General features: G+C 37.4%; 1 protein-coding gene across 3 annotated transcripts in view; it reads right to left on the reverse strand.

Annotated features, from left to right (window-relative positions):
- LOC5575495 (protein LSM14 homolog B) overlaps positions 1 to 16,441 on the reverse strand; it is a 45,980-nt gene extending 29,539 nt beyond the window's left edge. The window contains exons 1-2 of one of the 3 annotated variants that reach the window (XM_001661964.2): positions 16,283 to 16,441; positions 5,286 to 5,932 (exon numbers count right to left, since the gene is read on the reverse strand). In XM_001661964.2, the coding sequence (XP_001662014.1) occupies positions 5,286 to 5,406 (121 nt within the window). In that variant the 5' untranslated portion in view covers positions 5,407 to 5,932; positions 16,283 to 16,441. Of the gene's footprint in view, positions 1 to 5,285; positions 5,933 to 16,282 lie in introns of those variants that run through there. The other 2 variants (XM_021843438.1, XM_021843439.1) reach the window with 2 other exon arrangements.
- Positions 16,442 to 16,812: the final 371 nt, after the last annotated feature.

Here is a 16,812-nt window from a genome sequence, read left to right on the forward strand (position 1 = left end):
GAACCAAATATTTTGCCTGAAACTGCTGACAAACAATGTAATCGAAGTTCCCCCTGTGGATTTTCATAGGAATAAAGTTGCTTCGAGTGTTAATTTTATGTTTTTCTGTAGGGGGTCCATAATACGCAAAGGGTCCATAACCGGCATCGACTCCCTAGTTTTGAAGATATTCCGATTTTCCTTGGGGGATCAACATTCTCCATATAAAATGTCTTTGCCGGCCATTTTGTTTTTGGTCGATTTATCAAAAAAATAAATTGTGTAAAATACAATGCTACGTAATAAAGAGCTACTCTGAAAAAATCATAAAAATCGATTCAGTATTCTTGGAGAAATCTAAAAATTACGATATGAGGTTTTTTAGAGTTTTCAAGATCTTTATTTGTCCAGCGTGGTACCAGAAATATAAATGCTCATCAGTGCTGGAAAAGTTCGCATCACGAAGCAATTCACGAGTGTATACTAACGCATAACAAACATCACAGACTCGGGAACTGGCTAGGTGTGAGTAAGTCCACACACGTCTGCTTGGGAGAACATGTCAAAAGAAGTAGCAACAAGCTCGGGAACGTTTACTCGCGAGTAACCGAGAAAGGTGTGATTTATTATGGGTTTGACAGGCAAATTAATTGTATAACCATCAAATCGACAGTAAGCTACTAGTTTGTAGTCAAAAACCCTTGGAAATCATAAATTTCGAAGGGGAAGTAGCTTTTTTTTTCTCAAAAGCACAATATGACTCTGAACAGCTCCGAACACGTTCGCGAATCCCTTTTAGCTTCGGTTACTCGGGAGCACGACAGATGCGAGTAAACCAGCGCTCTGACGCTCGGGAGCGTTTGGTTTTGTTTTTGTTCCAGTTCAGTAGAAATCTCGCGTAACAATTCTAAAGGGCCAATGACCAAATTGTAAACAAATCGGGTTTTGATACCATTCGATAGCATCTCCCAACACCCACAAACTATGCAAAAATTGTCAACATTATCATAAAACTTACCTTTATAAACTCGATTTTCAAAACGGCCAATAACCGCTTTTTTCCAAATCATTCATTGGCCCACTGCTTGAAACGGCCAATGATCGGTTCTCGCTCTATCAAGAGGGCCTACAATCGGAAAATTTCGCAAACTTTCATTGGCCTTAGCATGGTGAGAGGCCAATGACTCTCTCTTGCTCATTCATTGAAAATCGATAAGGCCTAGCCTTGGGCCAAGCACGCTAATAAAATTCAATTTTGGCCAATAAAAAAGGCCCATGTCTTGTTGAAAATCGGAAATGGGCCAAGCATTCAAACTCATCATTTTTTCCACATTTTTGTCAGTTTTCAGAAAAATATCGATTATTACCGTGTAGTAATGGTAAATCGTCACTCAATTAGCAAGAAATCATATTGATCGATTTGAATACTGAGAAATAGGAATTGAAAATGTGGTGAGTAATATTCAAATCGAATTTTCTCAGAGTCAGCGATCTGAGGATTGGCCCTTTTGAATTGTTACGCGAGAAATGATCGCCACTTTCCATCACTGATGCTCATTATTCAAAGACGGCTGCACCAAATTGCTTCATTTTTTCACAGCATACTCGCATTAATATATCATTCCGATGAGTGAATATTCGAATACGATAAAAATTCTGTAGCCTGAGAAATTCACGTGGGTTATTGTTAACGCGTCGGTCCCCCAAGGAATTTTAGAATATCTCCGGATCCAGATGACCAATGATCAATTTTTTCACAAATTCTAAAACTAGAGAACTTCTGAAAAAAATGATGCAAAAATATGGAGAAACTAAAAAGTTATCGCGTTTTGAATATTTTGTTGAAGGAAAGAAATAAAGCTTCCGGTAGAGGGGTTAAGGCGAAGTAGACCGTCATTGAAATTTGTACGCGTCGTTGATGATTGTTGCTAATTCATCTCACGATTTCGAATCAAAGAAAATCAATTGGTTTTGCACTGACACAGCTGAAAAAGTATCAGCATGCTTTATGCATGTTAGCGCGTACAGTGATACTTTTTCAAGTCAATATAAACTATCAAAACTGAGTTTTATCACTTTGAAATGCAAGCTGAAAAGTCATGATTGTTGCCAAAACGAATGACGGGCTACTTAGCCTTAACTTGTATCCAGAAGACTGCAAATGGTTGTCGAAATACACGTATCTGTCAAAGAGAAGCAATTATGGCGGTATTAAAAAATACAAGGTACTCCAATCTACTTTTTTGTTTCTCAATTGAGATTCTGCTCAGAGGATTCGAATACATTAAAAAGAAATGCATATCCTTTTGACGATATGTTTTTCCAAGAAAGTTTATATGCAATACAATATAAACGAACTTTCGAGGGATTTTTTCCATGGTTTGAGTATAAAGCTTTTACCGTAAGGACGCCATTCACCGCTCATTTAACAGCATTTCAACACAAAATCGGTTTTTCGATATTTTTCGCAACTTTTTGCGCTTGACACAAGATAAAACATTTGTTTTTGTAGGAAAGAAGTTGAAATGTGAACAACGTATAATGGTACCAAATAACATGTATGCCAATGATACATGTGTAGGGCGCCATTCACCGCTCATCCTAAGTATGAGGCTCTATAAACACAATTAGTTGGAATTAATTTACTTTCATTAGAGGGTTGTTATCTTTGTACTATAGCACAACAACATATTAAAGATTGGCAGCTAAGAAGCATTTTTCGATCTGCCAAAATAAAAACATTTTTCAACTCATGTTCAGTGCTGAGAATGGTAATAGTAGTAGGCTTGAATTTGGCGAAAATCACGTGGCTTTCCTACACGGAGAAAAATCAAGTTAGTTTGAAACAACCAAATTTTTTGTTGTTTTTCAACCTAGAAATTTAGTTGTTCTTAACCATTAATTTGTTGCTACAAAGTCATGGTTTTGTTTGAAACAACCTGAAAAGTTGTGATGTTTTAAACTGGAATTTTCATTTTGATTCGCCATTGGTCGAAGTTGTTTCAAACTAAAATAATAGTTTATTCCTAACCAAAGCCTAGTTTACTTTTGCCAAAAATTAGGTTGTCTATATTTGTTGATTTGTTCTTGGTTTTTTGCAGCGCTTGCTTATTTATTGTGATATAATCAACAATATTATTTGATATCTACCAGTTTGTATATGATGTTATATTGTCATATGTGTGTATCTTTAGGTAAGCATAACTTATTTATTGAAGTATTGTTAAACCTTTAATCGCACAACCGCTTCCGGAAATAGTAACCTTTACGCTACCTCTAATAATATTTCAGATTCCCTTTGTTCAAGTTCCCCAGGAAGAAGTTTGATTTATCTGTGTTTCCCTCCTTCAGGAAAAAGGTAAAATTTGAAATTTTCATATTTTTATACAATATCAACTGTTCATTTATTTTACAGATAATGTATTCTGGAAAATTTAACGTTCCCCATAGGAATCACGCAAATGACGTATGGGTCAATGGATTGTTTATGCGGACCCCATTGAAAGCTGCATATAAAATTAATTATTAATTTGTTATGTATATAGTAATATAAAACAAAAAAATTATGCTCTTCAATTCATTTTTGTATTAAAATATTTAGAATGAAAGCAAAGCAGGGTTTCGTTCAAAAAAAAATGTTAAAAACAAACAAGAGATTACTTTGTTCCAAAATAAAATTTTATTCTTTCAAACCGCTTTTCTAAGTTTAAAACAACCTAAAATGTTGGTTGTTTTTATTTCTGTCAAATCGAACAACAAATTTCTAGTTTGTTTCAAACAAAAGTTGTTAAAACCAATCGTCATTTCCAAGATAAAAACCACCTAGAATTTTAGTTTGTTTCAACCAACGCACAAAGTAAAATCAAACTAAGAACATGTTTGTGCAAATTTCAACCTAAGATTTTGTTTGAAATGAAGCAAAGATTAGTTGTTTCTACCATTTTTTTTTTTCTCCGTGTAGTACAGTAGTTCAAAATCGTGAATCTCATCAAGTAGCCTATGTTGGGTGAATTAATTTTCTAAATCGTTAGTGTCATTGAAGGCTCTAAATGCGGAAAAAAGAACATTTTTCTACAGTAATTTTGGGTTGCCCTTAGCAACGGGTGTTTTGCAATTTTTAAGGCTTTTTACCTACAGCAGCGATGGGCGTGAGTTTCACAGGCTTCGCTGACTGTAATTGGCTTTGTTTGGCTACTGTAGAGTAAATTTCAGATTTTTTTCCAACCCTGACAGAGAGGCTTTCTTAGTTTTCTTTCTCTTTAATCAATAACTGTTGCGTTTTGTGTATGAAGGACAAGGACATTGACTTTCGATTCATAGTGAATATTTTCCTTATTGCTTCAGTATTGCACTGATATAATCCAACGAGTGTGAGAGAGGAGGGAATTTTTAATTGTTACATAGGTCCTTGCGTAAAATTCAGCGAGAAATCCTGAGTAACTAACAAGTAAGAACTGGTTTTATCAGGAATCGCCAGTATGTCTGTAGAAGTTGAAAGGGGATTACAGTTTCAAAAAAGTTGTAATCCCCTCCTTCAATGTTAACTGATTGGTTTAGGTGCTTCAGGTATTGATGCAGAATACGAAACCAAGCAAAATCTATTGTTTTGACGAGTAAAGAATAACAGAGCCTTATCATCGACACATAAAGTAGTAACGTCACACATGATACGCCGTTCGAGCTCACACAACACTCTCACAAATACATCCAGCAATGAAAGTTGTTCGTAATCTTCCGATTTGGACGACCAGTCGTGTGAGAGTGTGGTACTGGCTAAACCATACGGCGGAGCAGACACGAAAACGCAACCGGATTGATGAAACTCCCCCTCCGATAACGACGTCTAAATGATGGAGTAAAATGGGAGGGGGAGGGGGTAAATTTCGTCGAAATCCACCTCGAAACAGAGGAGAAACAAGAGGCCTACTTTGCAAAACAAACTTCCGTCCACTAAAGGCGTCTTTTTTCTGTCGCATTTTACGTGTCTTTCTATTCTTTCGCTTGTAAATGTCGATCACAAAAGACACCAAAAGAAAATGAGGTTAGATGCCGTCCTCTCCCTCCCCCTTTTCAGCAGCTGTATCCGTCGTCCGTCACCTACTCCGCTGTAATAGTAGCTTGCAAAGTTCAGTAGCACAACGGGATGGAAAAAAAAGAGTCGAATGATGAAAAAGAAGCTGTCAAACAATGGCTGCTTTTCACCCGAAACTATCCAGCAAAAATGGAAGCTTTCTAACCACAAACCCACAACGTAATGTTGACGCAATGGTTGCTTCTAGTCTTTGTAATAGATGGAAGTAACTTACCCCGTGCTAGAGCTATGGTACAACGGTCCGGATCCACGGTGAACAGCAAGCCCTCATATCGGATGTCGGCTTTCGAAATCAGCGATATGCAGGAACCGATCTCCGGCATTGGGCAACTCATCTTGGCTGATGGCCTCTAATCCAAGTTGGCTGCACTCGTTACGGAAAAACTTTTACACTTGTCTTTTCAGCACACTATTTTCCCTTTCTTGCTTGAAAAAAACGACGATAATCCAAGCCAAAACGCGATGATTTCGCACAAAATGCGACGACCATTCGAAAAGCGACAACCAAAAGCAAAAAAGGAAAGGTGGGAAATTTTCCCTTCAATCCACACTCCACACTACACTTTTTTCGAATGCTTTCACTCTTGTCCCCCAGGAGAGAATATCCGAGATCCTTCCTCAGCACTTTACGGCGAATGAATGCGGAAAAAACGCAAACTACACGGCACGTAGTAGGCTGGCTGGCTTATTCGACGATTCAAAGATGGACGACTGTTTCAAGCCGCTAGCTCGAAGATTGATGCTGATGACACTACCGTCGAAAATACTGATGACGATTGGCTGCTGATGATGATGATGATCGAGTTTCACTGATGACGATGATTGCTTGCAACGACGGAGGAAACGGCAGCGGCCGCACAGCTGGAAAAAAAGATTGAGAAGTGTTGCCAATATGTAAATATTCATGAATTCTAACAAATTGGGATTATGCAATTAAAAACGCTTGATCGCACGATACCGTGAATATTCGTTCATTGTATGTTTACATCACAAAGCGTGAATACTACTCGTTTATTGCGAAGCATACACGCAGTGAACTGGACATTCGAAGTCCATACATTTTGCGTTATGAAAAGTGGAACGATTATTTATTACAATACGAATATACATTGAAATAAATTGAACAGGCTATTATATCAGAAATTTCATATAAACTATAGTTTCTGCGCTACACGTATATTCCAAAAGCACTCCTGTACCTACACTCAAGAAAATAGCTTCCTTCAATTCATGTGAATTTGCACATACAGTGCTCAAATTGCCAAAATCATTAGTTTTATTTGTATCATATATATAGCATTTGAAACATATTCAAAGTATGTGCAAGTAATACGTTCTTCTGAAGCACATTGTGCAAAAAATATGGCGTCCGTGTGAAGGTTTCGCGGTAGTGATCTCGTTGAGCTGTATTTATCCAGCGATGTTTTGGCTGCATCGGAAAGTATATTTGCTAAAATTCAATACTTTGATATTGTTTTAACTTATGTTTACTTTTATTCAGATGGAGAAATCGAATTTCATCTGAAAGATGTAACAGCAAAAAAAGATTACCGACTGATAAACTCGCTGCCCACAGAGATTGCGCAGAAGAACAATACGAGTCGCTCCAAAAAGTTGGTAATTTTTGGTTTGTTTTCTTCTGCTGCTCATTCTAATTCATTATTTCATCGTACTACACGTATTGAAACTGTTCTAATGTGTTTATCAGACTATATAATAAACTTTATTTATATTCACTTATTTGTTTTGCTCATTATTGGATTTAACAAGAAAAAACAAAAAAACCTTCATTGAAATGATTTGGTCGGTCAATATACTCCATTGAGGCCGCCCATGTAAAGTATGTGCCTGGATTATGGATTTGATATGAAATAATCATGCTTTCAATGGAAATTAAGATTGGCGACAATCTATTGATTACGCACATGCTTTCCATATGCAAACCCCCATTGCAAAAATCCATATGGGTTGGCACATGAATCAAATGAGGACATTATCATGAGTGTATCATTCGCAAATTTCGCAACACGTTTCTAGGGTGACTAGATGTTCAAATTAAAAATGAACCCCGATGGTTTGCATGAGGTACCGTTCAAATTAGCGGGGGTGCACGATATTCCAAAAGCACTCCTATACCTATCATTCGTAAAGCTATTCGAATACAACAAGGGTAAAATAAAAATTAAAGATGCTGGGTTCATACATGAATCATATGCTGCGAGCATTTATCTGGTATATGCATCGCGTTTACATTTTCCAAACAGGCTGTCTCGTTAAATGTTATATGGTGGTATGCGCTGTAAAAAATATGATCGAGATGCAAGTCGAAAAAATAGTCTGTACGTAAAGTTTTGTTTTGTAAAACATCAAATCGAGTAGAAGTATTTTCAATGGTAAATATTGTATTAGTAATATAAACGGGATTCTAAGAAAACACATTTTATTCCTCCACGACAGGTTCAAGGTTTCTTTTCTTTGGTCTGGCAGAGCCAATTGAACATCACACTGGTTTCATTGGAAGAGATTTAACATATCATCGAAAGTGTCCCCCATGTCTAGTTATGGCACAAACATGCTTTTCATTATATAATTATATATGTATACTAGTGGTCCCGGCTAACTTCGTCTTGCCATCAAGTAGGCTGTTGAAAACCGCTATGAATCGTCCCATACAAAATGACAGTTCCGTTCAGTCCCGTTTCTCCTACTTTACCGGTGAACATCCTGAAACTTTTATACACACAAACACGTCGGAACCCTTGACGAACAAAATGGGGGAAGAATTATCCAAATCCGTTGCCCCGTTCGCGAGCCATTTCGTGACATACAAACACCATTCCATTTTTATTTATATAGATAACTATGATGTGTATATTTTGTATATTTGTTAAAATAATAATACTTGAATACACACATAAATTATTTTACGGATTCCTGTGAAATCTAAACAGCTGAACAGTTCGGTAAAATAAATTAACGGAGTACGGTAAATTTTTACAGTATTCGGTAAAAAATCACCGGAATTCGTTAAATTCCGACGAAGTTACGGTGTTTTATTTCACCGAACTGTTCAGCTGTTGAGATTACGGTGAAATTCACCGTAAGAGCTTAGTGTGTATGTAGTAAAAACACATTGTTATTAATATCTGAAACATACTTTCAAATTATTTGTTACTTTAATAAAACTTATTGTATTTGCATATAATCAATCCGTCGGGCTTCATTTGAATGTATTGGGTTTTCATATAAAATCTGTACACACCTTTCTTCTGCAGAAATTCAATGGTTGGCAAACAATAATATCATGCTTCTTCGCGCACCTCATCATATGCGTTGCATATAACTTGAAGTTACCTCTTCCGCCCTCAAGTTAATACTACCGTGCACCCCCACTACTTTGAACGGTGCCTCATGCAAACCATCGGGGTTCATTTTTAATTTGAACTTCTAGTCATCCAACGAACAACAGAAAATCGTACTTCTAGTTACCCCTTTGATGTTTTGTTTTGATTCTGCGTTCCGTTCCACAGCGTTCATTTTCACTTTGCTCCGTTCCATGAACTGAATGATGTTTGAACCATTTTTAATCTGAATGATGTGCAAATTAGCGGGGTACAAATTAAAAAGTGTTCAGATTAAATGTGGTCAAAGCAACGAGGGTACCCGGTATATGTAAATCCAATAGTGTAAAAATATATGCTTAACATATAGCGTTTACTATCAGAGTTATCTCAGTGTAGGCGTCGATAGGCGCGTGGTGTACGTTATCGATCGCAAGGTTCTTGGTTCGATCCACATAATATATGTGGAACTTAGATTTAGAAGTGAAAGCGAATAGAAAAGTTGTATCCACTTCCAGTTGCTGGCAAGTGGTATAACTAGTATAGCAGCCATTCCATGAAAAAACGACCTAGTGGGTCACCGAATTCCGTGAAAATTTGCTATTTTGTTCCTTACCCGAAATAAGGATACACGCGATACACCAGAGTGGATTTAAATAAGAGTGGCGTCAATGTCAAAATTTGAACAGCGGCGAACTGTTATTTCCATACAAATCCGCGTTCCAATCGAGCAGGAGACCTGTCAAAGCTGGAACAATGGTGTAATTTTTACACACACTACAAAAATGTTCCTTTCCTTTTTTTCTTCTTCTTTTTCTTACATTTTATAGCATTTATAAACGATTGGCAATATCAAACATCCTCGTTTGAGCTGTGTACCTTTTTGTAGGTGTGAATGTCAAAAACTAACACTTCAACATCTGGTGGTCACTAGGAGAACGTTACATGTTACTTGGCCTTTGATTCACCAGTCGCCTAGAAAATACAGGAATCGGTTATCTTTTACCTTCTAATCAACTTTGATGATACTCTATGCCTAGGGAAGGCAAGGAAATTTCCATTACGGAAAGATCCTGGACCGACCGGGAATCGAACCCAGACACCTTCAGCATAGCTTTGCTTTGCAGCCACGGACCCTAAGCACTAGGCTAAGGAAGGCCCCAAACTCATATACATCTTTTTTCATAAAATATAATAATCTCTCTTATATTCATAATCATAATCACATAATGTTATCCTTTCGAATATAAATTTTGTTTGCTATCAAAATAAGTGAAAAAGTTTTTCTTTCTAAAATTCTTCCATACTTTTACCTAAATCCACCAAATGCTAGAAACAACATGGATACATTATACATTGACTCAAATACATCTCGATATCGAAGGGACTATCAAGATAGGGAGAGATCGAGACAAAGAACATTAATTTAATGAACACTAGATTGAAAATCACTCCGTTACTAGGAAAATAATAAACAAACAACTTCATTTCGAGTTTCCAAATTGTTCTGAATCGCTTAAATCTGGTCTAGTAACCTTTGATAATGTTCATATCGATATATAAGCTAAGTATGCTGTTTCACTCAAGAAAAGTAAAGAAATTCCTTGACTGAAAGGGTCAAGAAATTTCCTACAGAGAGCCCCCTTTGAAGTGACATTTCTTCTCAACTGCGTACTGCGATCAGAAAAAAAGTGATTTTCTTGACCATTTCTTGGGAGAAATTTTCCACGCATCGATTCCTTTTCTTGTCAGTAGCAAACCGGCCTATAGAGAGAAAATTGGGAACAAAAATTCACCAGGAACACATCGAGATATGGAGAGAGAAATCGTATGCAGAATGGAGGGACCGAAGCAAGCATCGACATGAGCCATTTTACGAAGCAGGTGAAATGACAGGAGACCTGGGATTTTTCAATCATCGTCGTCAGTTTTCGTGCGCATTTCTAGCGTAGCTTTTCATCCAGGCGAAAACTTAAATGGAGAAAAATTATTCAAATATTTCTGTTCACAAAAGTGCTTTTTTATGTGCAATATGGGTAACAAAGAGGTAGCTGATACAATAACTAGGTGTAATGTTCCAGTAACGAACATTTTTGGATCTCATTTTTGTCATTTTCTCCATGTCCTCGTTTGGTAAGATGAGGCGTTGTTGAAAATCACGCTGGATTTAATCCCAGGTCTCCTGTCAATTGACGCCGTTGCGGCGATCAGCTGTTCCGAAACGGCGTCAATTGACAGGAGACCTGGGATTAAATCCAGCGTGATTTTTAACAACGCCTCATCTTACCAAACGAGGACATGAAGAGAATGACAAAAAAGAGATCCAAAAATGTTTGTTACTGCAACTTTACACCTAGTTATTGTATCAGCTACCTCTTTTTCACCTATATTTCACATAAAAAGGCATTTTTATGATCAGAAATATTTTAATATTTTTTCTCCATTTAAGTTTTCGCCTGTATGAAAAGCTACGCTTGAAATGCGCACAGTCATCAACCATCATCATCGCCATAACTGACGACGATTATTGAAAAATCCCAGGTCTCCTGTCATTTGACCTGCTTCGTAAAATGGCTCATAGGGAGAGATATCGAAATATTGCCCATTGCACGATGACGTCATCATAAAATCGCTCTCTTTCCCTCCTTCGGAAAATCTGAAAACATCGGTGCAGGTTGACAGGTACTGGCACCATTGTTTTCAAGTTTTGTTGAAGAGCGAAAAAGAGAATTTTGCCATGAAATGCCTAATAGAACATCGACATGTGGAGAGTCGACTATATCTCGGATATGAGTGCCATAAATATAATTCTGAAGTTGTATCAAAAAATGATTATTTCCATTCCCTTCGTTGCCACTTTGGATATATGGTAGGGTAACGGTCGTATTTTGGACTCCATAAGAAAGTGATTTTAGTTTAACCCGTATAGGCCTGAGTGAAAGCAAAAATTCTAAAACTCTCACCGCTCAGAATTCTTAATGGATTCAAATGATTTTTTGTCAGCATACTGGCACACACTTTTAGGTGCTTCTAGTTTCTTGGGGCTCATTCACAAATTTCATAACGCTAAAAGGGGTGGGTGGGTGTCCTCACGATGTTACGACTCATACAAAATGTGTAGAACATTCATACAAAAAGCGTTACGAGGGTGGGTGTCAAAATTAGCCATTTTCAGCGTTATGAAATAAATGAATGAACCCTTGAAGTGGACAGAGAAACGCGGAAATATTCCTGTGGTCGGAATTATTCCGATGGATCACTGGGTCAGGTCGGGTGAGAAGGGTACTGTGCGTTTGTGCACCTAAAGGTGGGCAAATTTCAAGTCACAGATAATTTTCAAAATTGATTATAATGTGGCCAATACATGACGGAATTTTAAGAAAATTGCATCAGCGTAAACCTTTTGAGAAACAATTGAATTGGATAACTATGAGTTGTGCATTTGATTAATCCTACAAATGACCAATTTCGGGTTCCGGGACTCCTCAAACTTACGATAAAGTGGCCAATTTGTATTTGAACATCTGTGACAGGCTTATGGGAACGCATTTTAGTGCACAATTACGTTTGATTTCTACTTTTCGAGCATTGAAACGGTTTAGTATCCAACAAATCTATAGCTGGTTCTTCTGGGCATTACGTCCGAATGGCCACATCCGGTATATATTAAACGGTACAAAACTATTCATTTATAATGTTGAATGTAAGATCTTAATGATTTATGCGAATTAAAATGATTATCATTGCAAATAAATAAAGGTAACTTGGAATGTCCCAAAAAATAGCCCTTTTTTACCCGACTTGACCCAGTGACCCACCGCAATAACTTCTAGAAATTAGATATGTGGGACAGTATACTGACAAAAAATTATTTGAATCCGTTAAGTACGAGCTGAATGGTGAGGGTTTTAGTATTTTTGCTTTCACTCAGGCCTATACAAGTTAATCGGAATGAAAACATCGATTTAAAATCGTCCAACAGTAATTACAACTCATCCATTACATTCATACAAATTGCGTTACGAGGGGATGGGTGAGTGTCAAAAATGGCCATTTTTGGCGTTGTTAAATTTATGAATGAACCCTCGAACGTACCTTAAACATAGATCGATTGATTTCTCTTCATCGATCGCCTATTCAAAGAATAATGTTTACAGGTCCGTCACACTCGGGCTCAGATTGTGTATCACTTCTAGTACTGCATTTGGTCCCTCGGTAGTACAAAAGGTACCCAAGTTTGACAGATCGCAGTACACTTTTCATGGCATTCTAGATTACCTTATGAGCCATACAATTTTGGGAAACTGCAAGGGACATCGAGGTTTTTAATTTGTCTTTGGTGTTTATACACGCAAAACAATTGTGCGGTAAAAACTACCATTTTAGGGGGTTAACTTAGGCGCCTACACCAGTAATGCGCTTGATTTTACCATGTCTGTAGTTGGAATCAGATTGTTGCAAATTACTTCTGTCAAATATACCAGTAATACGATGAAGTGTACCGTAAACATAGTAAATTGGTCTGAATTTTCATGGTAGTTTTAAGAATGGGCGTAGTCAGCTAAAATAGTTATTTTTACCACAGAATTTTTTCCCGTGTATATTTTGGTCAGAGCGTTACGCATATATAATTTGGCTAGCTCCATTTGATTTTGCCGTAAATGGTCAAATAATAAGCGAGTAACGGTCTGTCTAAAACAGGGGGGTGAAATCAGCCGATAATCTGTTACCCAACATTGATTTAACATAGCGTCCAGTATCTTTGTTTTGGTTGTTTCGGGACTGACAAAACATATGATTATTTGGATATTATTATTTATCTTTATTTGAGTGGCTTTTCGCCCTTGGCGAGTTCGCCACTTTAAAACGGCAAAAAAACTGGCCAGGTGTGCTAGCCTAGGCAGCTTACATTGAAGATTTTCACAGATTTCACGATACTAATTACTGTACAGTTAACACATTCAAACAAACAGGTAAGACGAAAGGAACAATATTACAAGTTAAAATTTGAATTGAATAAAAAATAAATCACTACAACGTATTTTTTAACGTTTAACGTTTACACGCTTCTTCTTTCTCTCTTGTTTCCACCAATTTCGGGCAAACTCCGGGTCTGTCCAAAACCGCCGTGGACTGGTCAGTACCAGTGATGGACTCGTGGGTGTTGGTCGCCAGCATTCTGTTCCTCCTACGAAGATGTGCCCAGCGAAAGAGGCTATGACGGGTGCGGGGAAAGACCACCCACCAGCTATTGGACCGATGAGCGACCGGTAGCAGCGGTGAGGATTCAGTAAAAGGTTGATCCTGGCAGCATCCCTGATACAAGACGATATGCCTTATGTAGGAGGCTGTTTCTCTCCTCCAAAACATCGTATCGTATCGTGACGGAGGGGAGATCGACTGACAGCCTGGGTGAGTTGGCTACAAAGTAGCACAATTGTGCCTAACTTATTGATTTTTGTTTCTTTTCAGGATCCAGATTTCTTTCTTGTGTGTTGTTCAGTATGTTGATACGGCCGCAGACGTGGGACTTACCACCTGAGTTTTGGGTGCTCAGGGTGCCCAGTTACGGGTTTCGTTGCCTAATGGTAGGTCAACGTTTTCACTGGCGTAGACGTGGGACTTACCACCCAAGTTTAGGTGCTTGGGGAGCCCAGTTGCGCTTAGGTTATCCGAAAACTCTAAAGTTCCGTCGGTTAAATGAACAGATTCTGTTTTTAAATTTCGTCAAAAAGTTTGGCATCTTTAAGGAAACAGAAAAGCGTAGCCTCGCTGCTTCTATCATCCTGTAAGATCGTTCGAATGCTTCTCATATCGTACTGCTTTCTCAGGAGTTCCAGAGTGGGACAGGTGTACAAAAAGTGTTCAACAGAGTTTTTTTTTTTATTTGGATAGGAGACATCAATGATACTTCATTCATGCGTTAAATATTCAAAAAAATGTTGAAAAAAGGAAAAGCGTCATCAAATATGACGATTAAACGTAATATGTTTAATTGCCATAAACTACACTCAGGCAAAAATACTATGAATATCCATTATTTTCCCTTATGTTTATTTGCCACAAGAAATCGGTAAGTATTTCATTGATTCACCTTATGAATTGGTCTGAATCATGTCAATGGGATGTCTTGCTTATTTCATAAAACAGCATTATGAAAATTGAAATGATAATTTAAGAATTTCTTATTAGCAGTATAAACTACATTAGTTTTTATGACACTAATTATTATTCCACAGTTCGTTTTTTATACCTCGTGAACAATACATTTCATTCTGAATATTTACAGAATTTCCTATGTGTTCATCTACTTAATATTAGGTAACTGATTTCCTAACGTGTGGAAATCGAAATTCCACCTACTTTGTCGTGTTGCTACTCAATTTACAACAATATGTAGTAAAGTACGGATGCATATTGAGCTGCGACGCGACGAAGGATAAAAATTCGATTTTTACGCGTTTTTATAGCCATTTTCTAAAGATGCAAAGAAGATAATAATGAAATATGCAATACATCAGAACTCTCATCCTCAATCCTTTTATTAAACTAATTTTTCTTTTTCTATGTTTTTATTTACAATTTCCACCTTTGTTCATTGCCGTACTTCCTTCCCCCGTAACTAGACAATTGATTACCTTTGAAAACATACGAACAAATTGATGGTGCTTCCGTACATAAATCCGCAATCAGCGTCCAATACAATGCTTCCAATTACAATTTTTCATAAAAACAACCTTATGAGTTTTTCACACTAGTCACAGCTATGTGAATCATAAGGTGACTTAATGAAATTGATACACGTTAATGAGGTCTATCATGCTTCGCAATTATGCTTTTCATCGAACTAATATGAAATCCATGATAGCCTAATGAAAGATGGTATCATTGAGGAAATGACTAATAACGGCAATGGTAATCATAAGGCGCGCAATGAAATTTGTATATGCTCATTATATTTAACTATTTTCTCAATTATGATTACCATTTTAACGATATGAAATCCATATTAGCCTTCTGAAATAGGTTTTTAAAGATTTTTCAATGCTTCATAAGGAAAAATTTATGAAATTCGTTAATTAATTTGCCTGAGTGTAGCTCTAACAGCACATGAAACGTATACTCGAAAATCAGGAGCAAGTTAGGGCGAACCGACCAGAAAGTGGGTACCAAAACGATGTGAGGAAGCGCCGAAATGTATGCAGTATGACTGCCGTGTCAGTCCTCTGGGCTAAAATACTCTAATCACCCTAGAAGTGGCAAGATGCAATTTTATAATAAGTTTTCCACTTAGGGTCTCTTCACAAATTTCATAACGCTACAAATGGTCATTTTCGACAACCACCCACCCCTCCGTAACGCTTTTTGTATTAATATTTTAAAAATTTTGTATGAGCCGTAACAGCACGAGGACACCCACCCACCCCCTTCAGCGTTATGAAATTTGTGAATGGGCCCTTAATGTATGCCAATGCTCAAGCCAGCGTTGCGATCTTGCGTCCTAAGGTGAAAAGTAGCAACAAACCAGCATCTTGACACCTTTATTCACTGAAGAGAGGATCGATGAAGATAAATTGAGCATGTTACTTACGCCCTTATTCTAGAACATGCTTGAAATTATTTTGTGATTACCGCTGTTCTTTTTTATCTAAAACCATGTCCCTAATTACCTTAAAATTACAATTTATTAATTGTTAATGAAATTGTTTATATTGAAAATTGAAATTTTAATATACTTATTTAGCGACGCATCTAATTATGTGCCAAATGCGCAATACCCACATGCAAACATCGCGTTTGGCAAAGACTTCGTAGGAAACTTCAGTAACGGCAATAACAGATACGAGTTAACCGACCATTTTTTACCTACCCAGTGATTGAATCAATATCCTTCACCGTAAGAAATCGAAACGAAGCCTTTTAAATAATTCACTACCGGAAAAGATCCATAATTGTAAGGAAATTTCGAAATAACAAACCCGTTCGCGTACGCTCTAGACTGCCGACTGCTGGCTCGTGTGCTTCGGCCGCCGTTAATCAGTAAATGATACCGAATGATGGATTTTTCATCGATTTCAATGATGATGACGAGTCAAAATGACCCGCGATTGATCGACTGAACTGTCACCGAACTGTCATGGCTATCAAAGTTTTCATACAACGAAAGGTAAGCACCAAAACAAGATACCTTTATTTGGGTAGGAACAATGTTTGTGTGCACGGAAACGCGGATTTACTCATACCTGGGTTGTTTCAACGCAAAATAACCGCATTTGGTTTATAAGCCCATTAGCAAATTCCATAACGCTGAAGGGGTGGGTTACAGCTCATACCAAATTTGTAAAATATTCATACAAAAAGCGTGACGAGGAGGTGAGTGGGTGTCAAGAATGGTAATAT

The sequence above is a fragment of the Aedes aegypti genome, chromosome 2, assembly GCF_002204515.2.
Source record: "Aedes aegypti strain LVP_AGWG chromosome 2, AaegL5.0 Primary Assembly, whole genome shotgun sequence".
NCBI classification, from domain to species: domain Eukaryota; kingdom Metazoa; phylum Arthropoda; class Insecta; order Diptera; family Culicidae; genus Aedes; species Aedes aegypti.